This window comes from Doryrhamphus excisus, linkage group LG8, assembly GCF_037039965.1.
Source record: "Doryrhamphus excisus strain RoL-2023G ecotype Guam linkage group LG8, RoL_Dexc_Guam_v1.1, whole genome shotgun sequence".
Taxonomy (NCBI): Eukaryota; Metazoa; Chordata; class Actinopteri; order Syngnathiformes; family Syngnathidae; genus Doryrhamphus; species Doryrhamphus excisus.
This window is the reverse complement of record NC_136364.1, coordinates 18,122,414-18,137,290: the sequence shown is the minus strand read 5'-3', so window position 1 is coordinate 18,137,290 and position 14,877 is coordinate 18,122,414. Positions and strand designations below refer to the sequence as shown.

General features: G+C 39.2%; 1 protein-coding gene across 2 annotated transcripts in view; it reads right to left on the bottom strand.

Annotated features, from left to right (window-relative positions):
- The window catches only part of limk1a (LIM domain kinase 1a), a 35,284-nt gene that overhangs the window by 14,827 nt on the left and 5,580 nt on the right, over positions 1-14,877 (bottom strand). Inside the window, exons 1-2 of one of the 2 annotated variants that reach the window (XM_058080861.2) lie at positions 12,322-12,815; positions 3,303-3,441 (exon numbers count right to left, since the gene is read on the bottom strand). In XM_058080861.2, coding sequence (XP_057936844.2) covers positions 3,303-3,441; positions 12,322-12,428 — 246 coding nt within the window. In that variant the 5' untranslated portion in view covers positions 12,429-12,815. Of the gene's footprint in view, positions 1-3,302; positions 3,442-12,321; positions 12,816-14,877 lie in introns of those variants that run through there. The other variant, XM_058080860.2, reaches the window with a different exon arrangement.

Below are 14,877 nucleotides of genomic sequence, written 5' to 3'. Positions count from 1 at the left end.
GAAGTCTCCCCTAACCACAAAAATACAACATGAGCCAGAAGGAATTCACCGTATTAGCAAAGAGAGCCGAAACAGATAGTGTTGATGGAGTTTATCAATGATGTCAACAGACATGTGATATACAACGTGTGCACTCTTGGTAATCTCGTTAACAGCACTTCCGCTTTTTTTCCCCTCTCACCGCATGCAGCTAAGGTTCACTCAATCCCTTCGCTGCTGTGTCACTCCTACGCCAGCTCAGTGTTTGTCGCTTGTCCTTGTCGTCACACATTGTGCTGACCCCGCTCCGTGTTACGTGCATGGGATCAAGGCTATGACTGGTGAGATATTCATAGGCAGCCATAAACACCGTAGGTTGCTTCAGCAGACAGCGAGGGACGCAGAGAATTCTTTCCCATACATTTATTTATTTGTAGCAGCTCGGAACTAATACATTTGACTTGGTACGCGTTAAAAGTGTTTTTTTGCATCAAGCATTTACTCTGTAATCAAGTACACAACCCATTGAGGGAGTCACGACTATGTAGTAATAATGCTAAGACGACAGAATCCTAACAAATGCATCTGTTGTTTGGTAACACTTCGCATTCCTGGTGAAATTCGTAAAGCAGTGGTGTCCAAAGTGGGGCTCACGACCTTTTGTGGACCGTTACAATTTAGATGAGCCTGTTCATTCATTCATCCATTCATTCATTTTCTAGCGGGGGTGCTGGAGCCTATCCCAGCTGTCTTCGGGCGAGAGGCGGGGTACACCATGGACTGGTCGCTAGCCAATCACAGGGCACATATAGACAAACAACCATTCACACTCACATTCATATCTATGTGAAACATTGTAAAAATAAACAAAAAATACAGCAGGGCCACATGGGACAGCCGCTGCTCCAAACATATAGCAAGTGAGTGATGTCTGTATAATTACAATTTTGCAAATTAAAACAATGACCCCATCCCACACACAAACATACCACGTCACCACAAATAGATTGCAGTCCTGTAAAAAAACACTGTACTAGGAATGGCTTTAGACGTTTTAATACAGTAAAATAAAAATTACTTTATTGGAAAAGCCATATCATAGCAGAGAGTTCAAAATAGAAACACAGTAAATGCTTAATATTTCACTTCTATATTGTAAAGTAGAAAAATACTTAACAATTCAGAAGTGAAACCTAGTAGTCTGCTGCCAAAAGAGGGGATTTCCTATATGCTAATAGGTCAATGATTCCTCAGAAAAGAGGAAATGCTATGAATTATGTATTACGGGTCACTACAGGTGACTCGATTAAATCGAGAACCCAATTCACTTTAATGAGGGACTCATAAAAAAAGAACATATTTTTCCCATCAAGAGTAAGAACAATCGTGTTTTCTTTCCTATGGTACTACTGTTCTGATATACAAAAAAACAATGCTTTCAGCCATTGTTTCATTCCTGCCGTGTTGCATTCACTGTCTGATGAGCTCACCACGTTAACATGATAGCCAACCACATTTCAGCACAATTAAAAACAGATGTGTCTTCAGTTTATCAGGCATCACTAACAGGTTTTGCAAAAACACAAATAAGGACTCCCTGCCGACCAGCAGTTAACGTAGTTCAGTATCACATGTGGAACTTTCCATTGTTTCACTGTCCTAAAAATGTTTCCCACTTTAACCACACATTTGCGTCTGTGTCTGTGTCCCTCCCACTAAAACAAAGTTTAGTGTTTTAGATAATGATGGTAGTCTGCTTTCTCAGTACTGTTCCTCATAATACTGTTTAAAATGGCCCACGTACCTCTGATGTTATTTTTATTATTTAATCATTGACTGATTGTTGTCAACTATGTCTTATATGTTTTTTCTGCATCTTTAATTTGTAGAATGATACATTTTACAGGCATTTTTTAATCCTACTGTCACCCAGTGATGGTTATTTTTCTTTTGCATTTTGGACATGAGGTATTTTATCAGAAAATGTTCAAAATCACAGATTTACACTTAAGAACATGTTTAAAATGATTGGAATGATACCAAAAATACATTTACAACACAGTTCAATGAACAAATATGTATTTTATGTTATGACCGTATGTCACTGATAAATAAAATAGTGATTTATTTCACTTTGTATTAACATTTTCCTTGGATGATCAATTACTTGTTGTGACACACACGAGACGCTGCGGTGAAACGGGGTAATTTTAGATACATATTTCATAGTGAAACAGAAAACAAGCTTCAAACCCATGATGCAATGTTTACCTCAGATGGTTTGGATATTGTTTTATTCCATTGTGGTTTCCCCCTCCCACTGTTTGGGGCTTTCTTACAATGACATAAACCAAGTTAGAGAATGCAATACCCAGCTAACAAACAACGGTGACCAGTGGAGGTCGGTACCTTAAAATCATTTAATTATGGCACAAGAGGAGTGAGGTAATTCACCATCATGAATCAATAACAAATGTCTATAAGTGGTGATAGTGGAGTTACAAAAACCATAGCACAGCAGTATTTTAGAATCCCATCCTCCTGCAGCTTTTTTCATTGAGTTTGCAGATGTGTCCGTTAAAAGATTGGACAGAACAGAGTGAAGATGGGGTTGGGTATACTTCAATTACAGGAGTGGAAGCCTCAGCTTAGCCCATAAATCCCCAGTAAAGGTTATAAATTACTTAATGTCTGCAAAGTAAGTTTGTACCAGCGTTTGACAACACCAAATATATTTCACATACATCTTTTTGCAGGGACACATGATAGAGATAGTTATTGATAACTTTGTAACAACACAGTGGTTTAAAATGTTTTGTGTATGTACTTATGTATAAATACATCTCCAAAATATTACAAAAGGCATACATTCCTGTCCTTGATGAAGGACATAATGATCTACTGTATCCTCTATGTGCTCAGCATGCAACATTACATTGGTGTGGTATGGTAGAAAGGGCAAAGAACGTCATCAGTCTTTACGTTGTCAGAAGAGCAATAAACTCGAGAAGGACACAGAAGTAAATGTGCCCCTCCCAGCGTTTCATTACTGAGATTGCACTGCAAAGAACACGCACGTACAAAACCACAGTCTCTTTGCTGCAGTAAACCCTTTGGAGTCACGGTTGGACTTTTTTGGGGGGGGGTATTGTTTAAGCACCGGGACCGTTTTAAACATAACCATTTGTCACCATTGGATGATATGTAAACAATACCAAAGGAGAAGTTCATTTTTTGGCACATGAAAAGGCAGAGCTGCAAATTGTGCAAAGCAAGGCCACAGAGGTAAGGGAAGATGAGCGTTAGCGGTTTAATCCTCTTACCATAATGAGGCCAGTGGTGATAAGGTCGTTGCAGCCGTGGCACAGCTCCCCAAACTTGGCCCAGTAGTCCTTTTTGCAGAAGAGCTGTCCATCTTTTTCATAGTACCAGTGGGCCAGCGAGCTGCTGCACTCACAGCACCTATAAAAGACAATAATAGAAATATTCTTATTTTTTCTTATGGATGTGTGACATGTTTTAGGAGGCTAGATAGCATGCTTGTTTGTCGTTGAGCTACGTTAAAGTGACTCACTGCAGCATCTGACTCAAAACACAAGCAGGTTATACAGTAATCCACATGAAGCTACACTTTAAATGTCCGTGACCTTCTTTATATATTGACAAACTACAGAAGTTTCGATGCTGTGAGAACAATGTTCCAAATGATAGTCCCCATGGTGATAATGAGCGCCTTTGTAAGGCTGCCCCTAATGAGGTGGACAGACAGACAAATGAGATCACATAAAAACACACAGCTCTGACTGGGCCTTTGTGCCCCTGTTTGCCTGCACTGACTGTTTTTCAAAGACAAAGCCATGCTGTCATCTGCAACATCATCACAACTAGAGTGCAGCATCGTCCATTCGATGTAACATTAACTGGGTTACATTCATACATGGAAAAGTTGTTTGATGAAGCTGTACGCTGACTATTACCAAATGTCATTTAGTACTGACCCTTGACCCCATACAGTGCAATAAAAAAAGCTTGCATTGTGGTTTGAACACATTCACTGCCAGCCATTTTATTTAATTTCATTTTCATTTTCCACCGCTTTTTCCTCACGAGGGTCGCAGGGGTGCTGGAGCCCATCCCAGCAGTCTTCAGGCGAGAGGCGTGGTACACCCTGGATTGGTGGCCAGCCAATCACAGGGCACATATAGACAAACAACCATTCACACTCACATTCATACCTATGGACAATTTGGAGTGGCTAATTAACCTAGCATGTTTTTGGAATGTGGGAGGAAACCGGAGTACCCGGAGAAAACCCACGCATGCACGGTGAGAACATGCAAACTCCACACAGAGATGGCCGACGGTGGAATTGAACCCTGGTCTCCAAGCTGTGAGGTCTGCGCGCTAACCACTTGAGCCATGACACAGTAAATATTTACATAAACGTTGAAACAATATAAAGAAACTGTACACTCTTCTTTCATCAGAAAAAAAGAGTTTGTTTCTAGCCTTTTTAGGTCTTTATAAATCAGCAGCAGAACATAGGGTGGATACAGCGTAAACACCGGATTTGGATGGAAATTCAAGCAGAACAATGATTGACGTCCATATTTTTTTTGTGACACCTCAAACACAATTGCTGACTTCGATGAAACAACAAAAACAACACTAGAAAAAAAGATTCCAGTGTGCTTGTGAATAGACCCTACTGTCTACTGCGGTGCATCTATCAACTCTATTTTTGCTATCCCAAAACCAGCCAATAGACAAAGACGCCCATCCCACAGAGTCTTCTCTTGTCATTTATGAGTGCCACATGTGTAAAATGCCTTTGTTATGATTTGGCGTTATGTTATATTATTATACATGCAACTGAATAGAACCAAATGTGAGTTGTGCTATTGTAAATGTGTGCTAATCCCGGTTATTTATGATACACTATTGCATGTGCATATGCAACCATAGCCAGTGTTTTATTATTTGTAATCTGTCTAAATCTGTGTGTCTACCAGCTGTGACTAAGTGAGGGTCTCCCCCACTTCCCAGCCGAGGCTCCCTCTTATCAGCTGGCCGTCTGGATCAATCCCAGACCTACTTTCCAAATGCGTCTCATTTCATGGCATTCCTCAGCTTGGTGTTTTTGGCTCTAATGTAACCATTTTTAAATATTATGCAACATAATTTTCCAGGTTTATTTGTAATGTTGTGATCTCACATTAAGTTCAAAAAGATGATTTATTCTGTGAATATATGACACAAGTGTTGTTGCTAATTTACACAGTGTATACTGGTAAACCAGTAAAGGATTTCATACACTTTGCAAATGCAGCATTTTTGAATGACTTTGACCAAGGTCGTCTCTCTCGGCAAGCCTGCTGGCACAGTCACCTTGCAGTGCCTTGATTCACTATTTATTCATCAGGCACTGGCACAGACACACCCTTTCTCCTGAGCATCTGCATGCAGTGCTTTAAGGCAGACTGTAGCAGAGCTGTTTCAATATGCAGCATGTTTGGGTGGGGGAAGAGATTTGGAAGTGGGTCAAGGCTTTCAGGAGATGTCAGCAGCATCCAGACAGGAGATATTTTGCTGTCCTTGCTCTGCGTCATTTAATAACTACAATGGAGACACACAAACACACACATACACTCAACCTTGAAAACTGTGCAAAGTCATACCTAGTGGGGATTCACACATGCACACTATATGCAGTTGGGGGGATGGGAAACATATTTAATATACAGTATGATTAAATGTGTTATTGACACCCAGATCAAGATGTACACAATAAATAATGTGTACTAAGATTTACATGCTCAATTAAAAATAGCAGAATGGTGGTTAGTGCGTTAATGCACTTCTAGAAGCTCATTTTGGGGGATTTTTTTTTTTTTGCGTGACGGAATTTGCAGTTGCATGGACTGTAAGAGGATTATCAGCGTGAAATACTCTTTCTTTGCCTGCTTATGATTGCAAGTGCGCACACACTCACACATGCATAAGAAGTATGTGCAAATATCAACAAGAACTTAGGGTTGGGGGGTAGAAAGACGGAAAGTAGCACACTGGGATGGAAAAAAGTGAAAGGAGAAAGACACCCAGCTGGAATCCACCAACATGGTCTGGTATCAGCCAATAGCAGAGGAGATAAAAATGGAGGAGTTGAGTTTGTAAATCTAAAACTGTCGCCTCCCTCCTGTTGAAATCCTCAGTGGAATTAACGGAAAGTGTCTGACAGAGTAATAAATTCCTTGGCTCCCACCATTTTCTGTTTAAGACCACAAAACAAACTGGAGCCCCCCCCCAACCCCCCCCAATATATGAGTTTTGTCATATACAGTAACTAAGGTAGTCTACTGTATGAAGTGCCATTTTAAAACTTCCCTGTAAGTTTTTTTTAATGAAACAATAAGCATATGACATCATGTTCTCTGATTACTTTATCGTTTTACTATTACATAATGTTTGCTGATTGCTTGAATGCTGCCAGTGTACATATTACGTCCCTGTGTCAGTGAGAAATGGCCAATCAATCAATCAAGCAGGCGCTTACCAAAGTAGCACAACCACATTTATACAGATTTTACAGAGGGGCGCACAAAGGGCGCACCATATTATAAGGCACCTCGTCAATTTTTGAGAAAATTAAAGGCTTTTAAGTGCATCTTATAGTGCGGAAAATACGGTATATTTTGAGCATCATTGCCATGGTGACCTTTTATCGCTTACAAACAAAACACTGGCGGACATAACCCCATCTAATGATATACTGTAGCTACTCCTGACAGACAACGCTAAACCACAATCAAGATTAGACGTAGATGTGTGTTGCTTTGGTAAACCCATATGGTTCTCTTTATCGGTTCTCCCATTCATATTTATTACAGCCCCTGAGGTAATGTTTTAAGACAGTTCCGTGACGCAATATATTGAACATCTGTCCATCCTGTTAATCATTAGGATAGCAGGACTCAGGTCAATAGCAAACATGATTCATTTGTCCCAAGTGCTATGGTTGAGCGATGGTTGAAAAGATGAAAAAAAACAACGAAATAAAATGTCCATTCATTGAATTTAACTCCCAAGACGATATTAAATAAAAATATAGAATTTTAAAAATCCCTTTCAAAGAGTTAAGAGAGCAGAAGAGGTTTTTGCAAGAGTTTGTGAGTACAGATGTTGGCCTGCAATGACGTGCACAGTGCCACGGCCACAGGAAGGGGAAGGAACTAAATGGAACTGGTATGGAAATGTGTGGAAAGGATCGCGATCAACTGACAGATGCAAACCTGAAACATTTATGAGGAGACACACTTGTTACACATGCATACAGTAGAACAAAATGTGTGTTATCGCCAACACACCCCCGTAAGACAAACTAGGAGTTGACCTGGCCCGAGACAGAAAATCAAAAGGCGATTGATCGATATAATTATTGATTAAATGACACCGAAAGAAATTTTAGATTAGAATTACTATTCCTGAAACAATTGAAGCTGTGAGGGAGAGAAATTGACTTACATCCACAAAGACCTCTGCTATGGCGCAACTCATTATTTTACTCCATATAACACTGGCTTGGAAACAGGAGTTCAGAACGGTTAAAGAGATTCTCCAAACCTGATTGACAAAAATTCTGGGACGTTATTTGCCTTAAAAGATGTTTCTCTTCAACAAAATCACCAGAACATAACGCATAACAAGACATGCACACACACACAAATGCAGCTGCTTATTAATTATTAAAGCCTCCATCATCTTCTATAAAGCTCACAGGGACATCCATGTCTTCTCAAACTGCAAGGCATGTCGGAATGCTGCTGAGGATGTGTGATCAATATATTAATGTAATCCAACAATATGACATATGATGTGTACATATAAAGGATGTATACTATACATTATTTAAATGATGTTAAGATTTAATTTATTTCAAATATGCATACAGTTTACATTGAAATGTTACATTTCACAGTTCCACATGTCCGAAAAGAAGTAGGAAGAAGCAGCACTTATTTAATCCTTACTTCCTCTCCATTTCATATCCATTGCTAATACTTCCTTTATTCAGCATGTACATATTCACTATTTACACAAGCTTCTATAATATGGAAGACTATTTTTTAAAAAGAAAAACAAAACAATTATTGCCCGGATCAATACCATTGCCCAGTCCAATCAACTGTTGTGTGGATCGCTAAAAGGTTTGCACTAAGGGTTCCTAATTCCAGTACTTCTTGTTGAGCAGGCCCTTGCAATATGGTATTGATATCAAATATACTGTAATTGAATGCAATGGTTGTATCCTCCATTTTACTTGTTGCCATTGTAATATTATTTTTCATATTCATCCAGATTGTTGATATTTTTGACAACAAGCACTTCTGCTTGTACTGGTTCTCCATTTAGATTGATTTTGCCCTCGGTGCTGCGAGTGCTTTTTATCTGTCCCTGCTTCCTCAAGTCTCGTCCTTTGTGTTTTGTCCGATGTTCAATCATGTAGACGTTTGTTCCTTTCAGCTTCTTTCCCTGTTTCAGCAGTGCGGTTTTGAATTCCCTGTTGGTGAACTTAATGATGATAACAAGTGAGGTGTTGTTTCTGGAATACAGTGGGATGCACGTATCGATATCTACATCCAATTCCTTTGATTAAAGGAAATTTCAAATTTGTTGCAATTTTGAAGAATCATCTGGTTCTCCCCCCGTTCACATCATTTGTGCATTCTGATTCATCTCATGACTTATATTCTTCATTTGCTCAGTGATAGTTTCCTTTGCTTCTTCTTCTAGAGCGGCGCACAAGGAAGCAGTATCTTCCAACAGTGCCTCAATATCATCCTGTAGAACCATAATATAATTGCGTATTGCTCAATTTTCTTCCATGGGGTTTTTAACATCCTTAAGAGCAGCTTGCAAGGCGGCATTATCATGTTGTAGTACCTTGGTATCATCTTGTAGTGCCTTGGTATCATCTCTTAGTACCTTGGTATCATCTCGTAGTGCCTTGATATCATCTCTTAGTATCTTGGTATCATCTCATAGTACCTTGGTATCATCTCGTAGTACCTTGGTATCATCTCATAGTGCCTTGGTATCATCTCATAGTACCTTGGTATCATCTCTCAGTACCTTGGTATCATCTTGTAGTGCCTTGGTATCATCTCATAGTGCCTTGATATCATCTCTTAGTATCTTGTATCATCTCGTAGTACCTTGGTATCATTTCGTAGTGCCTTGGTATCATCCCTTAGTACCTTGGTATCATCTCTTAGTACCTTGGTATCATCTCATAGTGCCTTGGTATCATCTCGTAGTGCCTTGGTATCATCTTGTAGTGCCTTGGTATCGTCTCTTTGTACCTTGGTATCATCTCGTAGTGCCTTGATATCATCTCTTAGTATCTTGGTATCATCTCATAGTACCTTGGTATCATTTCGTAGTGCCTTGGTATCATTCCTTAGTACCTTGGTATCATCTCTTAGTATTTTGGTATCATCTCGTAGTGCCTTGGTATCATCTCGTAGTGCCTTGGTATCATCTCGTAGTGACTTGGTATCATCTCGTAGTGCCTTGGTATCATCTCTTAATACCTTGGTATCATCTCTTTGTACCTTGGTATCATCTCTTTGTACCTTGGTATCATCTCGTAGTGCCTTGGTATCATCTCGTAGTGCCTTGGTATCATCTCGCAGTACCTTGGTATCATCTCGTACTGCCTTGGCATCCTTGCTCAGTGCTGTTTATGTCATTCTGCGATTGCACATATCCAATCTGTAGTAGTTGGCCTCTTACATCTTGCTTTGTTTTGTTCTGCAGTTAGCTGTTGTTGTCGGCCACTTCAAGGGGTGAATAACATCAAATTATTGCTCTCGAGAATATCTTCAATTTCAAATATTTTTACATTCAAAGCCAGACCGGTCCTGGTTTTGAACCCCGATTTCCAGGGCCGCTATAATGTCGCTTTGTGTTTGGTATTGTTACTAGGCAACATTTGTTGACAAAAACAAATGTGTCTGCTCTTGAGAATGTAGCATTGCGTGAATGGCGTTTCTTTTAAGCAAAGATCAAAACCTCACCCACATATGCACACACAAAAACACACCCTACCCGGATGACCTTTCTTCCCCCTTTTAGAATCATCTAAATTACAGAGGATTAAGGCATCAATTCCAAAATATCCACATTAGCATAAATACAGGGAGGATTCCGAAACACAGACAACAATATTCCCAACGGGACACCATTTAGCTAAAAGAATTCAGGTTTAATGTCACTCGGCTCTCACACCATCCCAAAGATTCACCCCCAAAACACTGCGCCCCTTTCTGCACCCCATCTTTTATCCCCCTTTTTTCTCCTCTCTCTCCCCATGGCAACCAGAAATGCCACAGCAATGATGTCACCCCCCTCACTGAGAAAAGGCATTAGCTAATCATGCTTTTTTTTCCCGACTGCATAGCTTCAAACCAGAATATCCCTCAGCCAATGAGTTGAGGACTCCTGTGACCTTGGCACATCACAAGTGCAAATCTACATTCATGGTTGGAAATGTGCATTATTTCAAGCATTGAGACCAAGCGAGAGGGAAATAGCTGGTGCATTTGAATCAGTAATGCCTTTGCCCTGGGGAAAACAGGAACAAACGCTTCAGGGTGACAATGTCTGTAATTGTGGCGCTGTAATGCTGGTTAACAGAAGCATGGGTAAACTGCGAGTAAAGGCTGTGCACAGCAGCAGTTTTCTTTGTGCGAGTTAAGCTGTCGGTCAGTCTGGGTCCTTCTCGTTTGTTCCACTGGCAGGGGGGGACAATAAAACAAGCTCTGGAAATTGTGATTGTGGTTCAGCAGGATTCAGGAACGACAACGGAAGTCAAAAATGTCAGTATTTAAAAAGGTAACACGACGGGGCTGACTCATTTTTACCCTGTACAAATGTTATCAGACATTACGGACCTTGGGACGTAACAATGAGGAAGAGTAGAATTTGAGAAACTGCATATTTGCATATAATCCACTGTGGTAAACAGAAAACAACACACTAGCAACAGTTATCTTGGTTATGTCACCATGTCTTGGAGTAAATATTGTACATCATTTTAGTATAGGTCTACTCCATTATGCAAAACTGAAACGATGTTAATTTTAACTTTTAAAGAGGCTGTAACACATGCATTTGTTAAGTTTGTTGTCAGCGAATGATAGCAATTGGGCAAAGTTTGGCTAGTAATGTCATCATTTCAATGCCATCATTGAAAGTACGTATATCATAACAATGCAATGAGACATTTCCGTGTATACCACACAGCTATAAAAGCCGAATGAAAATGTAAAACAATTTTTAGTCAATTTAATTGGCAATTGTGAAAAACAAACAACTTTGTAAAATCTGTTCTTTTAAACCACTATTGGTAACATATGCTCGTTGGTGGTGCTGTTCTTGTATTTTTTTAGGTAAAAACAAAAAATCCAATTTGGAGCATGTTGCATATAATCTCTTTAACTAACAAAACTGGATTATAATGTGAACGCACTTTAACATTGTGTTCCGTTAGGAGACAACTATGTACACAACATTTAATTACAGCCACGGAACAAGTTTTAGCAACAATGAAGAAATCACACACAATAACACATTACAAAATATATAAGGGGGGTAAAAAATATTCACTACATCTCTCTGAAATAACTCTATTATTTTATACATAAGCATACAGCATAACCTAAGTAAGTAGTTCCTGAAAGTGTAAACCCACAAAGGGAAGTGAGAGACAGTCAGCTGTATCACCTGAACAACTTTTATATTAGGATATTTTATTTTTTTTTTATTATCAGTGGCCAAATTATATGAAATATGGTCACGGACAAAAATATGGCCATGAATAAATTAAGTTGATTTGCCACCCCCCCCCCCCCCCAAAAAAAAAAAACAAACATGGACATCTTTGGCATGACTGTAGTATCTGTGTTGCCTATGAGGAACATTTATGGAATACAGTTTTTGAATAATGAGTTTAATTTAATTTTTGATTCAGTGAATACTCATTCAAAGAATTAATGAATTAATTAATGATTTAATTAATGAATAATGCATGTTTTTACTCCGTTATGTTGAGATATACGGACGATGGGATAATATGGAGTGAGTCACGATTGTTCTAATACATTTAAATGTTTTCCACATTTAAACACACTAGTAAACCATTAAAATTATACTATTAAAATGACATTGGCAAAAAACAAATAGCTAAATATCATGTTCATATTCCTGGTATATTACAATCTTCAACTCTAAAAACTTTCCCAAAGTATCAAAAAGTTTACTCCAGGATTCCATTCCACTTACTTGGTGCGCTGAAGCCGCTTCTTGCTGTGCTCAGTCTTTGCTGACATTTCACCCACGAGACCAAGGGTGTTATTTTGGCACTTAAAAGCCACGCTCATGTCCGCCATGCTGATGCTGAACTCACAAAGCGTGACGAGTCTCACAGCCTCGCTGTCATCAATAATACTCTTTGCTCTCTGCTCTATCTCTCCCTCCTTTTGTTTCCTCCCACAGAGCAGCTGCCTTTTTGTCCTCAACTACTTCCTGTCACGGCCCGGTCCAGTGGGAGCACTTGACTCTGTGACATCACAGGCTCGGCCAATGGAACATACATTTTGGAACATCTTATTTCCTTCTTTCTTCAGTCCTTAAGTGAGGGAAAATATTCTCTCAAGTCCAAGACGTTTTAAATAAAGAGTGATTTAATAATAAATAATAAAGAGAATTTCCAAGAAATTTGTTGAAATCTATTCATCATCTGAGAATGGAACCAACAACCATCCACAACCTGTGCCATGTCACCCTGTGGAATAAGTCAAATGCTATGCTAATGTAAAATGTTTTTTTTCTCCAGTAGAGAGCACCTTTTCAATTGAAGGGAGCCATAAAACCGCATACATTTTATGATAAATTATTTTACGATAATAAACTCACAATATTCATTCATTTTCTACCGCTTTTCCTCACAAGGGTCGCGGGGGTGCTGGAGCCTATCCCAGCTGTCTTCAGGTGAGAGGCGGGTTTCACCCTGGACTTGTGGCCAGCCAATCACAGGGCACATATAGGCAAACAACCATTCACACTCACATTCATATCTATGGACAATATGGAGTCGCCAATTAACCTAGCATGTTTTTGGAATGTGGGAGGAAGCCGGAGTACCCGGAGAAAACCCACGCATGCACGGGGAGACTCACAATATTATTAGGAAAAAACATAATAATAATAATAATATAATAATATTAACACTTATTTTCTAAAATGTAATTTTTACAAATGTTTAATATCATGAAAAGACTATGCAATGTACGAAATGTTGAAATTATTATTGGAGGTTCATTGTATCATCACATCTTCTTCAGTGAGTTGTTGATGTGCTGCAGCTCGTGTTGCCAGGCAGAGTTGGTGCGCAGCAAAAAACGGCTGAGTCACTGCTGCCTCGACTTGGGCAAACCTCACATCAGCCAGGTTCCGATGAACATCACCGTCTTCAAACATGCCGTGTTATTTTGACATCGAGTCACACGGAGACTGAAATAAATATCCATAAGATAACACTTTTTTTTGTGTCATCTTTTTCTCTATGAATCAGCAGTACTTGAAATGCAATGAAGACAAAAGTGCAAACACGGCACAGTCCTATTGGATGAAGGTCAAAATGCTGACTGGGGAGATTGCTTACTTTTATGGAAGCAGAATGCTGCAAAATGGATATTTCTATACACCCCTAAATAGGTCGCACCGCAGGACTGCAAACTATCATGAACAGTATCAATACAAATTAGACCATGCAGGTCCAATTTCATAACATTTCATATTCATTTCGTAACAGTTTTTCCCATAGAAAAACATTCAGAACAAAATGTCTCTGTTCCAGGATCAAACTACAGCCAAATGTTGGGGCCTAATTTTGTGCAAGGGGGTGCATTCTCAGCAAATGCCCTAAGGATGTGCATCTCTGTCGTGAGGCATAGAGCACCATATCAGCCCAAGGCAGGGAAGGAAAAAATAAAAGAGACACGTAATCTGCTGGAACACAGCACAGAATAAAATGGCAAAAATGGCCTCCAAATAAAATACTGCTTATTTCATGGGTTGCATCATATTATGTATGTAAGAGAACATTAAAATTAACTCTTGTACTGGATCATCTCACAGGGTGTGCCATAATTCAAAGATTTCACTCCAACCCTGCAAGAGGAAGTTGGGATTGAGGTACGTTTTTTATGAAAGCTCCTGAGCCTTGCTAAAACAAATGTGTGTTTATTTATTATTTAACATTTATTTTTAAAATGCATGCATGCCATAAATAATCCAATAGATCAACTGACAGCTACAGAAAATGACAGTCAATTGACAAAATACTTGCTAGTACCAACTCATCTTTGCTGACTTGCACATGAAAACATATCCATCACCCGACAGTGCCCTCTACTGGGCAAACTATGCAATGGCATCACTGAAAAAAATGAAAACATCCATCTTGGCAGTTGCAAAGACTGTATAAGAATGTTTAATTTTGGTGGCATAATACAATACTAGCAACTTATTATAACACAAGTTGTGTACTGTCATTAACATTTACATAGAAGTTTTTTATTTTAAATAAAATGTCTCCCCTCACTTCCTACTGTACTAAGATCCCTTTAATTACTATGAACTATTTAAAATGCTGCACTTCAGTACAATACAGATTTTTCAATCATTTAAAGAATTAGACCGCCGCTGAAATGTCAAGATACTGTAGCTTTCCCCATACTAATCCATGCAATCCCTTCCATCGTATTACAATAGAATGAACCCACTCTCCAGCCTGACACCTGACACCTCAAACGAGTGTAAAGGAGCCGATGCAAC